At 39.2% G+C, this 20,549-nt stretch overlaps 1 protein-coding gene across 3 annotated transcripts in view; it reads left to right on the forward strand.

Annotated features, from left to right (window-relative positions):
* Positions 1-18,004, forward strand: part of SOHLH2 (spermatogenesis and oogenesis specific basic helix-loop-helix 2) — a 65,147-nt gene extending 47,143 nt beyond the window's left edge. For all 3 annotated transcript variants that reach the window (XM_070463145.1, XM_020914573.2, XM_020914572.2), the window contains 9 exons: positions 647-708; positions 790-894; positions 4,671-4,770; positions 6,455-6,565; positions 10,981-11,128; positions 11,295-11,386; positions 12,032-12,153; positions 15,487-15,743; positions 17,160-18,004. In XM_070463145.1, coding sequence (XP_070319246.1) covers positions 647-708; positions 790-894; positions 4,671-4,770; positions 6,455-6,565; positions 10,981-11,128; positions 11,295-11,386; positions 12,032-12,153; positions 15,487-15,743; positions 17,160-17,180 — 1,018 coding nt within the window. In that variant the 3' untranslated portion in view covers positions 17,181-18,004. The remainder of the gene's footprint in view (positions 1-646; positions 709-789; positions 895-4,670; positions 4,771-6,454; positions 6,566-10,980; positions 11,129-11,294; positions 11,387-12,031; positions 12,154-15,486; positions 15,744-17,159) is intronic.
* Positions 18,005-20,549: the final 2,545 nt, after the last annotated feature.

The following is a 20,549-nucleotide window of genomic DNA, read 5'->3' on the forward strand; positions in this document are numbered from 1 at the left end:
AATTTGGATTTTCTTGCTGATTAAAAGGAAACAGAGAAGCTAAAGCATCTATTATATATAAAACTTTCAACAGAGCAAGCATGAGTTTCAGAATATCCCCTTCCCTTGTATTTTTCAAGTAATCTGTAACTGTACTGTCCACCTCAGCCACACACTGCAGAACCCTCTTTGTGCAATTGTGTGAAATCAAAATGCAACATCTTCTCTTGTAAATTGAAAAAAAGGAAAAAATCCTTCTTATCCCTAGAGCATCCCTGGTGGCTCAGAGGTAAGAATCCACCTGCAGTACAGGAGATGCAGGAGACGGGTTTGATCCCTGGGTCAGAGAGATCCCCTGGAGAAGAAAATGGCAACTCACTCCAGTATTCTTGCCTGGAAGGTCCCATGGACAGAGGAGCTTGGCAAGCTACAGCCCATAGGGTAGCAGAGTCAGACATGACTTTGCAACTGAACAACAGCAGTCTTTTCCCTCAATGATTAAAGACACTGCTGTCAGTAAATTTCCATATTAACATCACCGTTTTAAATTCTAATGAAATAACGAAAATCACGCTAGTGTAGTTACTTCCTAATAAGCTAAATGTATGAATCCCAAGTTTTTTAATGATGATTTTGCTTCATTTTAAGCTTCTTTTTTCCCTTTCAGATTTGGTAAGAAAAAAAATACACATTTGCTGTTTGTTTTTATAATCCCTGAGAATTTTAAAGGTATGTGCCTGTTGGGTATATTATTTGTTTTTTTATCCAAGTAGAAATCATAAGGTCAGTATTTAACACAAAGATTCTTAGGTTGTGTTTCAGGACATGGAGCTGATATTGCTTTAACCGAACCACTAACAATGGAAAAAATGAGTGTTGTGTTGAAATACTGGAAAACATATTTCTCACATACTGGTGAGTGGAAAACAAGTTTCCAAAGGTTTGAAAAATTCTAATTAAAATTCTATGAGAACTGTATTTATACATTTGGTTTTCCACTGATGCCTTTTATATGTTGAGGACTAACTGCATTCTCTATATTATAAGGACATGTAGTCCTTGTTTATCATAGTCTGAAGAAAACAACACACAAGAGGCAACACTACACATGGGCATCACAGATGGTAAATAGCAAAATCAGACTGATTATATCCTTTGCAGCTGAAGGTGAAGATGCTCTATATAGTCAGCAAAAAGAAGACTACGAGCTGAGTGTGGCTCAGTTCATGAACTCTTATTGCAAAATTCAGACTTAAATTGAAGAAAGTAGGGAAAACCACTAGACCATTCAGGTATGACCTAAATCAAATCCCTTACGATTATACAGTGGAAGTGACAAATAGATTCAAGGGATTAGATCTGATAAACAGAGTGCCTGAAGAACTATGGATGGAGGTTTGTAACATTGTACAGGAGGCAGTGATCAAGATCATCCCCAAGAAAAAGAAATGCAAAAAAGCAAAATGGTTGTCTGAGGAGGCCTTACAAATAGCTGGAAAAAGAAGGGAAGTGAAAGGCAAAGGAGAAAAGAAAAGATACACCCATCTAAATGCAGAGTTCCAAAGAATAGCAAGGAGAGATAAGAAAGCCTTCCTAAGTGATCAATGTGAAGAAATAGAGGAAAACAATAGAATGAGAAAGGTTAGAGATCTCTTCAAGAAAATTAGAGATACCAAGGGAATATTTCATGCAAAGATGGGTACAATAAAGGACAGAAATGGTGTGGACCTAACAGAAGTAGAATGTATTAAGAAGAAATGGTAAGAATACACAGAAAACTATACAAAAAAGACCTTCATGACCCAGATAACCACAGTGGTGTGATCACTCACCTAGAGTCAGACATCCTGGAGTGCAAAGTCAAGTGGGCCTTAGGAAGCATCACTATGAACAAAGCTAGTGGAGGTGATGGAATTTCCAGCTGAGCTATTTCAAATCCTAAAAGATGATGCTGTGAAAGTGCTGCACTCAATATGCCAGCAAATTTGGAAAACTCAGCAGTGGCCACAGGACTGGAAAAGGTCAGTTTTCATTCCAATCCCAAAGAAAGACAATGCCAAAGAATATTCAAACTACACACAATTGCACTCATCTCACATGCTAGCAAAGTAATGCTCAAAATTCTCCAAGCAAGGCTTCAATAGTATGTGAACCGAGAACTTCCAGATGTTCAAGCTGGATTTAGAAAAGGCAGAGGAACCAGAGATCAAATTGCCAACATCTGTTGGATCATAGAAAAAGCAAGACAATTCCAGAAAAACATCTACTTCGGCTTCATTGACTACACCAAAACCTTTGACTGTGTGGATCACACAAACTATGGAAAATTCTGAAAGAGATGGGAATACCAGACCACCTTACCTGCCTCCTGAGAAACCTGTATGCAGGTCAAGAAGCAACATTAGAACCGGACATGGAACAACAGACTGGTTCCAAATTGGGAAAGGAGTACATCAAGGCTGTATATTGTCACCCTGCTTATTTAACTCTATGCAGAGTACATCATGCAAGATGCCAGGCTGGATGAAGCACAAGCTGGAATCAGGATTGCCAGGGAGAAATATCAATAACCTTAGATATGCAGATTATACCACCCTCATGGCAGAAAGTGAAGAAGAACTGAAGAGCCTCTTGATGAAAGTGAAAGAGGAGAGTGAAAAAGTTGACTTTAAAAGTCAACATTCAAAAAACGAAGACCATGACATCTGGTCCCATCACTTTATGGCAGATAGATGGGGAAACAATAGAAATAGGACTTTCTTTTGGGGGACTCCAAAATCACTGCAGATGGTGACTGCAGCCATGAAATTAAAAGACACCTGCTCCTTGGAAGAAAAGCTATGACCAACCTAAATAGCATATTAAAAAGCAGAGACATTACTTTGCCAACAAAGGTCCATCTGGTCAAAGCTATGGATTTTTCCAGTAGTCATGTATGGATGTGAGAGTTAGACTATAAAGAAGGCTGAGTGCCAAAGAATTGATGCTTTTGAATTGTGATGTTGGAGAAGACTCTTGAGAGTCCCTTGGACTGCAAGGAGTTCCAACCAGTCAATCATAAAGGGAATCAGTCCTGAGTATCCATTGGAAGGACTAATGCTGAAACTCCAGTACTTTGGCCACCTGATGTAAAGAACTGACTCACTAGAAAAGACCCTGATGCTGGGAAAGATTGAAGGCAGGAGGAGAAGGGACGACAGAGGATGAAATGGTTGGATGGCATCACTGACTCAATGGACATGAGTTTGAGCAAGCTCTGGGAGTTGGTGATGGACAGGGAAGCCTGGCATGCTGCAGTCCATGGGATCGCAAAGAGTCAGACACCACTGAACTAAACAGAACTGAAGAAAACAAGTGTGAATAAAATAAAGGGAACCATATGTACTCTACCTGTGGAGAAAGTTTGTCTTCAAAGGTTTAAAATGTGTTGCATAAGGACAAATGCAGTGTTGTAGTTAAGCACAGGGTATTTTTTTTGTTTGTCATTTGTTTTAGTAGCTGCTACCATCATTCCTTAGTCATTTAAATGGACTTATTCATGCTTTGTCATTGTGTGATTATGTAAAAGCCAGCACCGTTAACCTTGAGTCTTGTGCTTTGGTGAACACTTGTATATAAATTATTTTACTTCTTTAATAGAGTGATTATCCTTTCTGTTTTAGATTTTTATTGTGTGTTACTTTTTTTTGGGGGGGTTAGATTTTTATATACAGATAATTGGTGTCAGTGCTTCAATGAGACCTTATATTTCTAAACTCCTCACCTATACTGTATTATGTGTATTGCCAGCATCTAAACACTTAAGATAATTAAATTAGTTTTAATATGGCTTGTAAAAGGGCAGACTCCAATTTGTGAAATTAAATTCTACTGGAATCATTGTTGATCAGTGACTATTTATGGTTTTTCAAAGTCTGGGTTACATGCAGGAATCTGTTTAAATTAAGGTATTTTTCTTCAAATGGACCTGGAAGACACTTTTGGGATCGTGACCTCTCATTTTTTTAAAATGTTCTTCATTATGGAGGGAAGATGAGTGAGTCTGTTTTGTAGCATTCTAATGTCTCCCAGCCACTGCAAGTGTCAGAGTTCTTCCTGGGAGAGAAATGGTAACTCTTCTGGACCAAGGTCCTTTTGTAATTTCTTTTAGTTTTGGTTCTCATTGGAAATAGAACAGCTGCTCATCTCCACTTGTCTAGCACATTCCTGTTGGTCATAACCACATCTCACCAGTCATCTCAGCTCTGCTCTGAGGATGGGCAGCCGCAAAACAGCAAAAAAAAGAACAACCCCCAAACCAAAAAACAACACAACCATCAGATGCTTTGACAATGCAGCCACTTACTGAAGACTCATATGCATTTTCTGCCTCTGACATTTACCTGTAAATAAGAAATAAGCTCAGTTGAATGCATTTTAAGTACACCTATCACTAATTAGTAGAATCTGGTTAAAGGAGGCTGCTGCGGAGTAAATTGTATGTAGTGTTGTAATTTTGCTTTCTTACACGAGTTGTTCCATGCTTCACAGGCTGAAATCTATAAATTACTTTTTTATTTTAAAAGCACTGCTTTGTAAAATCTATTGAGTGAAACACAACAACTGTTTTTGATTAGAGCTTGCATGTGTGATTGACATCATCCTCACCAGTAATTTTATAACTAAAATGGTTCCTTTTTTAAAACTTGCAGTTAAGAATGAAATTTCTGTGAAGCCTGAAGAACCTGAGTTGCCTCTGCCAAAGTCCTACAGTGAACACCTGGGATATTTTTCTACTGATGTATTTGCTTGGTTAGTTTTTTTTTTTTCCTTAACTTTTTCCTAATAGCAATTTTTACTGTGTATGTTAATAGCAATTTTTACTGTGTATATTTCATTAAAAAACATTTCTGGAGGACTTATTGATTGTGGAACAGCAGCTCCAGTGCTGGGGGTGATGCAAAAGAAAGTATCTGTTTTGTGGAAGAAGGATACAGCTTGTTCTGTATTTCAGAATCCTGAGCTGCCCTGAGGGTACATATTAAAGAAGTATCCATCTCAGTATAAGGAAGCACTCCACAGCCACAGGGGAGCAGGTTGAATTGTCAGGTAGTAAGTTACCCATCAGGTTCCCTGATAGCTCAGTTAGTAAAGAATCTGCCTGCAATGCAGGAGATCCTGGGTCAGGAAGATCCACGGGAGAAGGGATAGACTACCCACTCCCATCACTGGACACCTTCAAGTAGAGACTGGGTTATATAAAAGCAGTGATGTTCAGACTTTGAAAACAATGGAATCCTGAGCTGTTATCCATCTGCCGCTAAGCTTTTCCCCAATGTCTTTCCTGAACTATCCCCCTGTTTATTGAAAATGAGCCTTTAAAGACAGTCTGTCTGTGTCCCTCTGGGATATTAGAACTAGCCTTCAAACCTGCAGAGGATAGGCCATTGAACTGAGGGCCATTTAAACCCTTTCAGTTCTAACATTGAGTGCTTGTAAACATTCTATATTCGTTAATTTGTTTCACTTGAAGCTGATTTCCAAGGCGATTTTTAAATAGAGCATTTGACTATAAAGAATGGACAGAAGTGCTGAGGATTTGGGTGATGGCAGTAAGAATTTTGAGTCACTTCCAGAATTTGTAGAATGTGACCATCTACTATTTTGTACAAAGAGGAGACTTGGCACCCAGTAAGTGTGGTTAAACCAGGGATGCACTCACTTCAATAGTGCAGATTTAACAACAGCTTTCTTTATCTTACTTAAGATTTTAACCTCAAAGAAATTTTCTGTGTTAAACTTTTTTCTGGGAGTTGAGGTTGGGAAGGGTTTTGGAAGGCTTTGTGATTTTCTTGTGTTACTTAAAACTGCTTTTTGAGCTCTCCTCATCTTGTATCTTTGTTTTTCCTCACTATCTTACTAGTATAAATAAAAGTAAATTTTCAAATGAAGTCATTTGAAAGTCATTTATTTATCTTCAAATGAAGAAGATAATGTTAATTTGTAAGTTTCTTAGGGAAATATATTTTTAAATCAATTAAAATCAAATCTAGAAAAATAGTAGAGCCAGAAAATATCCATTAAATGACGCATTTTTACATGGAGGGAAACTGCACCCAGTTGCTGATCAAGCTGGAATAATGTATCTTGGCCTTCTCCTCCTCTGTACTGTTTTCCTGTAATGCACCTTTAATACAGTCATGTAATTTGGAATACTTATAATCAGTGAGGTTAGAATATTTTAGTACTGTTTGTGTCTGTTATTTATCAGTATCTTAGAATTTTGGATTGAATTTATGATAATCTTGATAATAAATTCTTCTGAAATAAAATATTCTGTACCAGTTACATGAGGTAAAATGATAATTACTGCACCATTGTATAAAGCTAGGGATTTAGAGAAGCATCCTTTGACTAGTGTATTGGTGATTATTTTACAATTGCCTCATAATTTTCCTTTTAAATATATGGTACAATTTTTTTTTCTTGTTTCTAGCTCTGAATCTCTAAGAAATGACATTGGACTTGATTTAAAGACTCCATTGTCAAATTTTGAGAAAAGAAAAAAGATTTCTCTTCTTCATTCAAGCAAGGAAAAGCTGAGAAGGTAAATTTTGATACAGCACCCCCCCCCTTTTTTTTAGCATTATTCCTTTGTAGGAAGAAATTACTTTCATGAATTTCATAGTTTTTTTATAGCATTGTTAAAAGTTAGTGTGAAGACTTCTCTTATGGTCCAGTGATTAAGAATCCACCTGCCAATGCAGGGTACTTGGGTTCGATCCCAGTCCGGGAAAATTCTACGTGCTACAGAGCAACTAAATCCATGCACCACAACTACTGAAGCCTGCATGCCTAGAGCCCATGCTCCATAACAAAAGAAGCCCGGCAATGAGAAGCCCGGGCACCAGAAACTAGAGAGTAGCCCCTACTTGCTGCAACTAGAGAAGAACCTGCAGGCAGCAGCAAAGATGCAGCATGGCCAAAAGAAAAGTTATCACTGTGAAACTAGTTTATCTGGCAACTGAATATATGCTACTCACTCATTCCACTTAGCCATTCAGCAAGTAGATGTGAGTGTAATGTGCCAGAATATGATTGGAGAATTGAGATAAGAAATAAATTGTTGCCTTCAAGGAGGTCTTAGCCTAGCACTCAGACAGGCTTCTAACAAAAATATTTAGGAACAAAAATGCATAAAAGACATGTAATATCTGTGTAGTGGTCATTCAAGATATTGCTGTGATAAACTAAAAACCTATATCATGCAGTATACATAATTATGAATTAAACTATTTATGTTATTAAGACCTCAGTCCTCACTAAACTGAAATACAATTTTATTCAGATCTAGATAATTTGAGTAGTTTTTTGGGTTTTTTTTTTTTTGGAAAAAGTTGACAGTCTAATTCGAAACTGTATGGAAAGGGCTCTGAATATAAAAGGCCTTAGAATAGAGCAATCTTGAAAACATCTAACAAAATTGGAGTGTGTAATATACCTGGCTTTAAGACATAGTATACAGCTACATTTATCAGTTATTTTACTAAAATGAAGATGGACTGATAGATAATAGAACACAATAGCCCAGTATTAGACCCACATATTTTGGTCTCTTGATTTTCAGCAAATCACCAGAGCAAACAACTTGGGTAACAAAAGTCTTTTCTATAAATGGTGCTAGAACAACTGGACATCTATGTGAAACAAATGATGAAACTTGACCCCTTACTCATATCATGTGAAAATTAATTCAACATGGAGTATAGACAGGGCTGCTATATAAAGCTAGAGCTGTAAAGCTTCTAGAATAGGGCTGTTCAGTAGAACTTTCTGCAGTGTTAGAAGTGGCCTGGATCTGCTGTCCAGGAAGGTAGCTGCAAGTCATATTATTGAGTATTTGAAATGTGGAAACTTAGGAAATGAATTCAAATTTTTATTAATTTTTTATGAATTTATATTTAAATAGATTCATGTGGCTCATAGGTAATGAACTGAAAGCTACAGTTCTAGAAGAAAATAAAGGTTAATGTTTTCACTAGCTGAGGGTAGGTGATTGTTCCTTATGACACAGAAAGCAATAACCACAAAAGAAACAGTGGATGAATTAGGACTCCTCAAAATTTACAACTTTTGCTTTCATAAGACCCCACTCAGAAAATAAATAGGCAGACTACAGACAGGGAGAAAAGATTTGCAAAATAAATATATTGGCAAAATACTGACACTAGAATATATAGAGAACTCCTAAAGTTCAATAATAAAAAGACCTGCATAGGTAAATTATTTGAACAGACACTTCACAAAGGAAGGTAAAGTGCCTAATAAGCAGCAGAAAAAAATGCTGAATGTAATTTGTCATCATGGAAATGCACATTATAAAGCATGATATACTACCACATATAGCTCAGAAAATCCAATATTTTAAAACTAAAACTGACAATGTTAAATGTTGTCATAGATTTGGAACAACAGGGATTCTCATACACTGATGGTGGGAGTGTAAAATGGTAGAATTTGGGGGAAAGTTCTAAATTTATAAAATAGCCCATTGATTCAATTCCTGTACATTTACTAAGAGAAATAAAATGTGCATTCACAAAAAGATGTATAGAAGATCTAGTAGTTTTATTCCCAATGATCAAAAATTGGAAATAGTGGAAGTGCTGATTAATAAGAGCCTGAATAAATAAGTTATGGCATATTTATACTTTGGAATGCTATTAATAAAAAGCAACAAATTACTGACATAACAGATTATCTTGGATAAATCTCAAAAACATTATGCAAGTGAGAGAAACCTTACATAAAAAGACACATGTTGTGAGATTTAATTTATATGAAGTTAAAAGGGAGGCAAAAATTAATGTGAGAGGGAAAAATATCAGAAATGTGGTTGCCTTTTACAGGGAATGAGACTGACTAAGAAGGGACAGAAGGAACTTCCTGGGGTCATGAGAATGTCGATGAGGTGGCTCGTGTCACACAGCTTTGTGCATTATCAAAGCTCACAGAATGGCACCCTTAAGATTGGTGCATTTTATTTTATGTAACTTTTACCTGAAAAGAAAATAATTTTAACTGTAGCTCATAATATGTTTAGGGGTTTAGTGTACTGAAGTCTGTAATTTACTTTGAAATACTTCAGTGTAATGAAATGGATTGATGTCTGACCAGTGGGATGATTCATATATGACAAAGCATGGACAGTAACTGTTCACTGTGGACTCCAGGTTATAGGTATTTAAGTGCTCCCTGTACAAATTCTTAATTTTTTTAGCTTTTAAGGAATAAGAATTTTTAATTCTCTCAGTCTCCCTGTATGTTTGAACATTTTCCTAATGGAAGAAATGTTTAATATGATTTTTCACTATAAAAGTGATATATGCCCCACAGATACTTGGAAAATGTAGAAAATAAAAGGAAGAAATAATATGTTCTATAGTCCAACTATCTAGAAATAATGACTCATTGACACTATTGTCTCTTTTGGCCTTAGTGGCTGTAATCATATTTTATATGCTATCTTCTATCTTGTACTTATATCCTATAGAAATACCCTATTTTTCCCTAGTAAGCTTTATATCCTTTCCATGTCCAGATAATATTCTGCTGAACTAATATCCTCTAGCTTACTTAAGCATCCACTTATTTTGTGTCTTTAGATTGGTTTTCCTATTTTACTGAAAAGGAAAGTGAAGTCGCTTAGTTGTGTCTGACTCTTTGCGACCCCATGGACTGTAGCCTACCAGGCTCCTCCATCCATGGGATTTTCCAGGCAAGAGTACTGGAGTGGGTTGCCATTTCCTTCTCCAGGAGATCTTCCCAACCCAGGGATTGAACCTGGGTCTCCTGCATTGTAGGCAGATGCTTTACCGTCTGAGCCACAGGGAGGTCATTTTACTGAAAGGCTACCATAATGGATATTCTACAGAAAGTTTATTCTGTGTTTGCAGTCCTTATAAGTGAAAGTACCCTATGGAAGGGTGTATGAAGTTTCAAAGCCCTTCATCCATGTGTCAAATTGTTGACACTTCCAACCCTTTTACAGAATGGTCCCTGAGACATTTCCATGGAACCCCCAAAGCTTAAAGCCCAATTAAACTACCACCTACTGGTCTGTAATATTTGAGTTATTCATTGGCTATATGTCAAAGTGGATTTTCTAATCCATGTATTTTTGTCATTCTGAGGTTCAGAAAGGTTTAGTAACTTGCCTAAGATCCCAGCTAGAAATTGGCAAAGCCACCCTTTGATCCCATTTATATCAAGGCAGTATTCAGCACAAAACATGCTTAAGAATGTTTATTAAATGAAAACTTGGATAACTGAAGGTTGCAAAGGCTTCGGTCAGTTTGGTGTTACATGTCCTATGTATTTCCCTTCAGAACTATGAAAGACTTAGGTGGGTTTCTTTCTGGTGTGAGCCTGGATGTCATTCTCATTTGCATATTGGTTTATTTGTTTTGCTCATGTGCCCGCCTTGTGTAAAGGAAGCAGGCTTTTGATTTTCCTTTGGACACTTCAGAACACAGTTAAAGCCCATGTATTTCAAGATGCTAATTGTGTGTTGTTGGAATTGTGGTCCAGATCAGAGTGATGGGACTACCCATGGACTCTGTCTTCCAGGTGTCTCTCTCGTGTGGGTCACAAAAGGATTTACCCATGTGGTGTGTGATTCTCTCCTCTGAGGGTTGCATCGCCCGTGGATTTCCTTAGGCAGAAGGGGTGTTCTCTGGTGTCCTCAGTGTCCAGGCATCTTGCACACCCACAAGGACGAGTGAGCTGGGCTGCCATCAGCACAGACGCTGTATTTGGCAGCATGTGAGCCAGCGCCCCGGGAAGCTGTGATTCCAGGGGCCATGGAGGCTGCTGGCTTGTGGGGACATGGTCTTCCTCTGAATCGGAGACCAGAAAGGGAGGGGCTGGTTCCTTTATAAACAGACCCAGGAGGAAGATTGTTTGTCCTTGTGACAGGAAGAAAGTGGACTAATTCCTTACTTGTCACACTTCTCTGCTCAGAGAACGAATCAAGTATTGCTGTGAGCAGCTGCGCGCCCTGCTGCCGTATATAAAGGGGAGAAAGAATGATGCGGCTTCTGTCCTCGAGGCCACAGTTGATTACGTGAAGTTTGTCCGGGAGAAAATCCCTCCAGCCATCATGGGCCAGGTATGCAACTCTCAAGCCCTTGAATTTTATCCTCATAGACAATGCTTTAATGCTGTAGTTTCCTTTCTTTTTGTTTTATAATTGGAAATTATGTCTGTTTGTATATTTTGAAAAACATCTATAGCTAGCGATTGATAAAGTAGGTCTCTGTCTGTCTGTTTCTTAGATTACAGAAGTACTTCAGAGCAATAGGAAGTTTCGTAAGAAACAACAAATGCCCATCCAGCTATCTGTCCCGGGCACAATCATGGGACAAAGGTATGACAATCTGAATCTTGTGAATCCAAAGTCACCTTGTTATTTTTCTCTGATACTAATGCTAGAAATAAGACAGGCACTGAACCCACCCATACTGAGAACTCAGGCATCTACTAAGAATCAGTGAACCTTTCCCACTGCTGATGTGCATCATTGAATTACAGTGGATAAAATATATAATAGTCTCAGGCCTGGGATCCCTTCATGACTTGACTCACTCTTAATTTCTTTTGTTGTTTCTTTAAACCAGACTTCACAAGTAGTGCCTGTGGTGACTGACAGTGTATTCATAGCATGATAGATTCTAGCATTCCTCTGTGACCAGGGCAATCCAGCCTCATTTTTTTCAGTTAGGAGTCCTTAAAGAAATTTCTAGTATAAAGGGTGGTGTGCGAAATGAATGCTTCCTTATTTAAATTGATTAGAATATGTAAACCAAGAAAAACTCTTAACAAGGAAAAGTAAAACTTTCCTTCATGTCCTCAATAACCATCCTGAGTCCTAGTCTATGCTTTGCTCTAATATTTAATGCAGAGTTTATCTCTGTGCCTTTTAGAACTCGAGTTACAGAAGAGCAGTTCAGCTCAACAGCGTTCACATCCTCTTCTTTGAGAAATGCCTAAGGAGTGCTTTTTGTCTTCTCAGGGAAAACAGCGTGCTGACCAGCACTTACTCACCTGGCACAGGCATCAGATTCCTGACTAACAAGCACTTGAATGTGTATTCTGTCCCTCCCTCAGGGGGGGCCTTGGACGAAGCTGTGAAAGGTGAGCTCTGCCCGCTGCCCTGCGGCCGTAGTGCATGTGGGCTTGTGTGCGTGTCCTGCTCACCCGGGGCTCCTGTCAGCCACTGCCATGGGATGAGGCGTAGCTGGGAGATTGCACCCTGGGTCCTCTGGTGCTGTCCGCTGGAAGGACACAGCTGGCCACAGGCATTTGAATAGTCTTATCCCAGAGGGTGGGCTGAAAATTGACTATCACCACCAGAAAGTTCATCTTGCTCACAGATGACGAGCACACTGGTGACTGTGTGTATTATGTGAGTAGAATCTAAAGCGAGGGAAGTACTTTTGTTAATTCAGTGCTAACAGTGTATAGGCAGACTGTGGATATATTGTGAGTTCTCTTCCAGGCCACTGCAATAAAATGAGCTTTGCAATAGAGTCATACATTGTTTGATATCTCAGTGCATATAAAAATTATGTTTACACCATACCATAGTCTGTTAAGTACATGATAGCATATGTCTTAAAAAGTCTTATGCATGCCTTAATTTTAAAAAGTTTCATTGCTTTAAAATGCTAGCTGTCATCTGCACTTTCAGCAAATACTAGTAGTGATATCAAAGATGTGACAGTGTCATTGAGGTCATGTGCATATTGTGGGGACATAATGGAGACCACATGAAAAAATGGGGTTATTGGGATTGATGTCAAAAGTCAAAGGAGAAAGGGGCCCAAAATAGGACACAGCCCTCCTTGCTCATGTATCAGCCTCAGGGTGTTTGTTAGTCCTTTTAGACTTTTTTCCTGACTTAGTGGGGAGGGAAGGAGAGAAGGAAACAGTAGCCATGAGCCATGGTTAAACTGCTTAGAGTAGCTCTCGCTGAATGTCACAAAGAATGATTAAATCAGCCCAGATTAGATCAGAGAGGGACCAGGCCACAGGCACATGCCTGTCAGTGTTACTTCTTATACAGACAGTACTTCTGCATTTTCACTCTTCATATCCTGCAGAATCTCTGAAACACTCTCCTCATGCATTCAAGCATGAGGAAAGGCATTCAGAAAGGCATTCAGGCCTTTCTGTGCCCCCAGATCTCTTGGTTTTGTATCACCTAAAGTGACTGGTCCAAGAAGAAACAAATCCACTAGGACCATAGGCTTATGTCAGGCTGGAGGAGACCTTGAAGGTCACTGAACCAAACTCCTCATTCTGATTTTATTTAAAAACATTTTTCCATTTGAAAGCAATATTAGTCCTTTACTAAAAACCAGCTAGTAGTAGTCATGTACAGATGTGAGAGTTGGACCATAAAGAAGGCTGAGCACTGAAGAATTGATGCTTTCAAATTGTGGTGCTAGAGAAGACTCTTGAGAGTCCCTTGGACTGCAAGGAGATCAAACCAGTCAATCCTAAAGGAAATCAACCCTGAATATTCATTGGAAGGACTGATGCTGAAGCTCCAATATTTGGTCACCTGATGTGAAGAGCCAACTCATTGGAAAAGACCCTGATGCTGGGAAAGATTGACAGCAGGAGGAGAAGGGGTGACAGAGGATGAGATGGTTAGATAGCATCACCAACTCAATGGACATGAATTTGAGCAAACTCCAGGAGATAGTGAAGGACAGGGGAGCCTGGCGTGCTGCAGTCCATGGGGTCACAAAGAGTTGGACATGACTTAGCGACTAAACAACAACAAAACCCAGCTAAGATAATAACTTCATTTTTTAATGTATTTCTTTCAAGTCTTTATGTGTGCGTGTGTGTGCATATATATATATATTTTTTGGTAGTAATACTATAGTAGTAATCTTCTATAGTATTGGTCTTCCCAGTGGTTACATGTGGTTGTGAGAGCTGGACCATAAAGAAGGCAACATGCCAAAGAATCAATTTGAACTATGGTGCTGGAGAAGACTCCTGAAAGTCCCTTGAACAGCAAGGAGATCAAACCAGTCAGTCTTAAGGGAAATCAACCCTGAATACCCATTGGAAGGACTGATGCTGAAGCTGAAGCTCCAGTATTTTGGTCATCTGGTGCAAACACCTGTCTCATTGGAAAAGTTACTGATGCTGGGAAAGATCAATGGCAGAAGGAGAACAGGGCATCAGAGGATGAGATGGCTGGTTGGCATCGCTGATGGAATGGACATGAACTTGGGCAGACTCTGGGAGATGGTGAGGGACAGGGAGGCCTGGCCTGCTGCAGTCCATGGGGTCGCAAAGAGTTGGACACGATGGGGCAACTGAACAATAGCAACATAGTAGTAATCATATCAGACCTCCGATTTTGTCTCTGACTTTTTTACTTAACATTGTGTCCTGTACACTTGTATTTTGTATTATGCAGCTTTTATCACCAGTTTAATGGTTTTAGTAGTTTATCCAACAATTTATAGAATAGTTTTCTTGCTATATTTAGTGTTTCCAGGTTTGTGGGGAAAGTGATTTTATACATAACATTTCAGAAAATACATCTCCATATATAGATTTTTCTATATTTTGGACTTTCCTTGGGCTGGATGTGAGCACATGTGTAGCTGGCTATGCATGTTGCAAAATGGTTTTTGAAAGAGGAATGGAACAGTTGGAATAAGTTAAGTCTTTCAAATTGCACTTCCACCACTTAGGCCAGTAAATTGAAGGTTAGAGAAGTTAAGTGGCCACCTATGATCCCCTGATTTCTGTGATAAATCTGACCTGTAAACCAGAAGTGCTGATCTTAGTCAGCGTTTAGACTTCATTAAGCTGCTTTTACTTGTCCTTTTCCATAAATTTATGTACACTTTTGCTGAAATGATTTTTTTCACAAATATTTCAGGTCCATTTGTATTTAAAGTCGATATAAAATTATATTCCTTTACTTTCATTTCTTTTAGTGTCCTGAAGAAAATAAATATTCACAGCATACGGACTACATTGTTACCGTTCACTAGATATTAAACATTTTTTCTGCCTTCTAGTTACTGTACAGAATAGAGTGATATAACAGTATAACCCACTCACTGATGGAAAAATCAGTGACCAAACTATTTGTGGCTGAATGGAGTTTTTCTTTCCAACATTCTTCCTTGCTTCATAGAATCGGTCACTTATTATGATGAAAGACACACACACACATACACAGGCAGAGAGATCTGATGCATCTCTAAAATCTCTGTCTTTAAATGACAAGTGAACACTAATTTATAGTGTTTGTATTACACTAAATGTCACTACCAAAAAGTTCACTTTGTTTTTTTCATCAGCATTTGAGTGTCACAGTATCTTAAGTTTGTACCATGGGGAAATGAAATAGAGGGTGATTTATTTCAAGTACAGTAGTTCAGAGTTATCAATTTGCATATACTGACGGATACTCTTTTTTTATTAAAGGTCAGTCCAGCTCTGCGTCAGAGAACGCTATCGGTGATGTGTATAAAACCCGAATCCCCAGCACAGCTCTGTCTCTGAATTCCTTCCATGCTGTCAGATACTATTCTAAAGTGGTCCCTTCCTATGACGCAGCTGCCGTAACAAATCAGAACACTTCAGTGCATTTCCCAACAGCTGTACCCAAAGTCTCCAAGTTTCTTCCTCAGCACTGCAATTCTGTGCTGGGCCAGGCGTGCACAGCACACCCCAACTGTCTGGTAAGTCTCCTGGGGTCTGCGGGTCAGCTCGGGCTCTTTCATTCCAGCCCACAGGGCCCCCTGACCTGCCTTTTGTTGCTGACGCCCTGGGTTAGAAATCTCTCAGACTGGGGCCTTGGGAGGCAGCCCAGGCACTGGTTCCCATGGCTGCCCAACGGCTCTCTAGATACCCAGAGTCAGTCTGGACGTGGCCCTGCTGCTCTGACCGGACGTGACCTAATGGAACCTAATCTCCTCTAGCACCCCTCCTCACTGCTCCCCACCCCACCAGCCTCATCCTCCACTGGCCTGATGGCTGGCTGCTGCTTTATCTCTAGGCCCCAGTCACTTACACTGTATGAAAACCTGTTCTTGAAATGCCAGCCAGGTTGGTTTCACATCCCAGGTGTCTGCATACCACAGATATTTATTGAGCACCTACTGCGTTCCAGCATTGTGCTAACCACCGAGAATGGAGTGTCTAAAGATAGACCACGATCCCTGCGTTGATGAAGCTGAGTCTCATAGGGTGCAAACATAGAAGCAGACAGTGGTGATGTGCATTGGAGCATGTAGAGGGAGACCCCAGTGTATGTAGTGTGACACAGATGTGGGCAAGGTTAGGGACAGTGTGTCCCTGGAGGAAGTACTATCTCCGCTGACATCTGAAGAGTGAGAATTAGCTCAGGAGAGCAGTTAGGAATTGTGAGTGAGGAAGGGAAAAGCATTCCAGGCAGATGGTTCAGCATATATAAACAGTGGTATCTTCATTTTGGGCAAGAATTGTCCAATTCCAGAGGAAGACCCAAACCAGAGTTGCCTGCTTAAAATAGACTCTCATAGCCTTAATATAACTGTCAATACTTTTGTATATTAATAATAGTTAACATGTTTTGAGCACTCAGTAAGTAATGTGTACTTAATATAAATACCATACGTATTAATGTGGGTTATTTGATGAACCTCTGACAGTCAGTTGAGGTAGGGACATCATTTCCATATGACTAGAGTAGGAATAATAGTGACTTTCCCAAAAAACATTTAAGAAAACTATTCTAAAGAGCATTAGAAAGACATTTTAAAACATGAAGTATCTACAGATATAATACTGTTGCTAATATTCATTAGTATACCAGTCTGGAAACTAGAGTAAATTTTAAAAAAAAAAGGATTGTAACATTATTTTTTTTAAATTGTGACCTACACTTAACTGTATGTAGTTTTTGTTGGAGAATTGTTACAAGAATATAATTACTTTTAGTAACTATGAATAATACATATTTTAAAACCTGTAGGCATATTCACCTAAAGAGTTCATGGTTTTACAAATTATTTCCTATTGCTTGAGGACATAGAAAAAACATTGTGTCATTATGAGTAAGAACAGGCTAGGATTCAATTAATGTGTTTTTTGTTTTTTCTTTTTCACCTTTGCAGCAACAGTTTTGGGCGTATTAATAGCACATGTTTGAAATTCACTCTAGACCACCTATTGGGTGCCGTTTGACAATACAGGAAGAATGGAACAAAGAATGATCTTGAAAGCTACACCCAGAGACCTAATATCAAAAGGGTTTGCATTGTATGGCTTCTGATAAATGTGCTAAAAGCTTCTGCAGGTAGAAAGAGAGGCAGCAAGAGTACTAGCTAGCCATAGGCTTTTATTAATACTTCGCTTCATACATACGTGGATCTCCCCCAACCAAAGTGCTCTAAGAACAAATGGCCTAGGTGACCTGGACACTTTTTGTTCTCAAAAAACATTCCACAATTTTTGCAAAAAGTATATTATAAAGAAGATCCACAATTTATGCAAAAATTACGTTATAAAGATCCACATAGTGCATTGATGTTGCTAAGTACAGATATTGCAACTTGATTCTTATTTTTAGTATCACTGTGAGTTACTGTCACTTATTTCTAGGTGGTATCTTTTCCAGATTTGGCATTTTAGAGCATTTCCTTCATTATTCCCACTAAGATACCTTAATTTGAGAGATGTGTTTACCTCCTCACTTGACTACTAATGAATAAACTGATGTGTTTATTTTTGCATTTCACCTTCCCTTGAGTGAAATGAGAGCTAACAGGTAAATGTCTCTTTCTGGATCTTTAGTTACAGATTAGCAGGTTTTTCTTTGTTTTCCATGTCCTTCTCCCTATAGGCATTAGAAAAGATTGTTGGAAATAAGGGGAGAAAAATGTTTGTTTTATATTTCACTGAAATGTTCTTATGCATAAGTTTTATCATTAAAGGAAATATTCAGTTCTGATACTGAAAATGATAACCTGTTTTTGTTCTGTTTAATGAATACGTGCTCCCTCTCTTAGTAGTGCTATGTAGGGAAATTAATTTTACTAGATTTTTGAGCAGTTTAAAAATTAGGCATAGCCTACATTTAATGTTAAAATGTGTAACTTTTCTTTGAGGATGGCAAGATGATGGAATTTGTAGATATATGGCAAACTTGATAAAGGAACTAGAAGTTTCTAACTAAGATTCTGTGCTTTTTATTATAAACATGTGCTGGACTCTTGCTGTTGGGAATAGTAATGGCTTTGACATAGTAGGAGAACCTGTTGAGGTGTTTTGAGCACTGGGATGACTTCCTGTGTTCATAGCCGGTGTTAGTTTATACTGGGACTTGTTCTTTTCATCAGCATTTCCCTCAATGCATGCATGTACCATGAGACACAGTTGTGGCTTGGAATTCTATAATACCTAGAAGGGTGACACACAGATCCCGTCCACCTGCAGTTTTCAATCCCCCTTTTTTTCTCTTTCTATGTGAAGAAGAGGCTGCCAGATTCATCTTTTTTTCAGTGCTGCTCCCCATGATCCTTCATGCAAGTGTCCAAAATTACTTCCAATACTTGAATTTTATTTTTAATAAATTATGCTCTTCTGACTAAGTCCAGCTGTCAGCTGGGGAGGAAAGGTTAGTTGGGCCTCAGCTTGTAAAACTAGAACAGATTTTCCTTTGTAAAGTCAGGATGACTGGTTATGAGACAGTTGCAATGTTGTTTTCACAATGAAAAAGGTACAAAGAGTTTGTTGAGAAAAAGTGGCAGCTTGCAGGTTTTACACTGATGATTACAGCAGTCCCTTCCCCAGATAGGGATCAGGGGCAGAAGCAAATGCTTATTGAGCCCTTTCTGTGGCCCAGGCAGTTTAGGAGATATAAAGGACTTGGCTGTACTAGCCTCTAGACCCTCCATGTCAGCCATCTGACTGGTTAGATGGATGGACGCACAGGTGCTTGGATGGGTCCCTGGGGGAAGGAGGAGCCAAGAGGAAGGAGTCGTCTGAACACGGGTGATGATCCTGAGAAAGGAAAGAAGACATGGTCAGGCACTTAGGGACCCACTTGAAGTCAAAAGAGAAGGAAGAGTGGAAGTAGATACTTAGCCATCCATCAGTATAGCTTTTACAGAGAATGTATCGCTACTCTGTTTACACCTATTTCCTGCCCCTCAACCATGCTTTTCTAATAGATGAGTTGGATGGTCTCCCGGCATAGCAGACATGGCAGTAATTGGGAGTGTTTGCAAACAAACTGTTGTCTGTTCAATGGAGAACAGTCAGATGATGAACAACTCAAAAAATCATTCCGTTATTTATTAACTTTCCTCTAAGTATTTATTTGGCAGACTTTGTCTTATTTTTTTTTTAAAGACTTCTTTTTTTTGATGTGGACCATTTTTTAAAGTCTTTATTGATTTGTTACAATATTGATCCTGTTTTGTGTTTTGGGGTTTTTTGGGCCCCGAGGCATGTAGGATCATAGTTCCCAGCCCAGGAATTGAACCCACACCCCTGCGTTGGAAAGCAAAGTCTTAACCACTGGACTGCCAGGGAAGTCCTATGGTAGGCATTGTCTTAAATGCTGGGAAAACTATATAAGGCATTGTCTTTTTTTATGTTCTATATATAGGCGTTTAGAATCTGTTGGGAGGGACAGGTTGGCTGAAACTGCAGTGGAGATTAGTGAGTGCTATGCAGGGGGAGAATATGAAGTTCTCAGAAGCATTGCCCACAGCATTCTGGGGATTCACGAGAGGCTATGGAGGTAGTGATGTCTGTGGGTGTGTGCTAAGTTGCTTCAGTCATGTCAGACTCTGTGCAACCCTATGGACTGCAGCCTGCCAGTCTGTGCTCTCCTTTAAAACTGGTAGTGACATGGCCTATCTCTTGAGCTTGTCATGAAGATTAAATGATAAAATATGTGAAAGCTCTTAGAATAGTACCTGGCACATAGTAAGCATTTAATACATGTTAATTCATCATATGATTGTCATCACCACAATTATAACAATGATTAAGCTAAGATTTTAAGGGCCTGTAGGCATAAACTTAGCCAAGCCTTGGAGATTTGGGGACTGGTTAGGAAGATGAGTTTTCAGGCAGAGAGAACCTCATTTGCGAAGGAACAAAGGAGAGAACAGTGTAACACGCCTGGAGAAGTGAAGGTGATTCTCCGTGGCTGTGAAGAGAGTTCAGGCGTGGGCTAGAGGAAGAGTGGGGCCGGGAGAGAGGCGAGGGCCGTCCGGCGTTGCCCTGTTTGCGCTCTGACTAGTCCTCACTGCTGCCGCGGCATTGACATCACCAGATTTGCATTGTAGGGTGACCATTCTGGTTCTGGTGAGTTAAAGCCAGAATGAATCAAAGCGGGGCTAAAACCAACTTGGCAGGGGAAGGACTGGCCATTTCAGTAATTCAGACAAGAGATGGCCTGAAATAAGTCACTGGCAATGGGAATGAAAAGAAGAGGCAAATTTGGTTGATACTCAGAAGGAAGAATTAGCAAGAGGTGGTAGATGATCCAA

This window comes from Odocoileus virginianus, unplaced genomic scaffold (genome assembly GCF_023699985.2).
Source record: "Odocoileus virginianus isolate 20LAN1187 ecotype Illinois unplaced genomic scaffold, Ovbor_1.2 Unplaced_Scaffold_35, whole genome shotgun sequence".
Taxonomy (NCBI): Eukaryota; Metazoa; Chordata; class Mammalia; order Artiodactyla; family Cervidae; genus Odocoileus; species Odocoileus virginianus.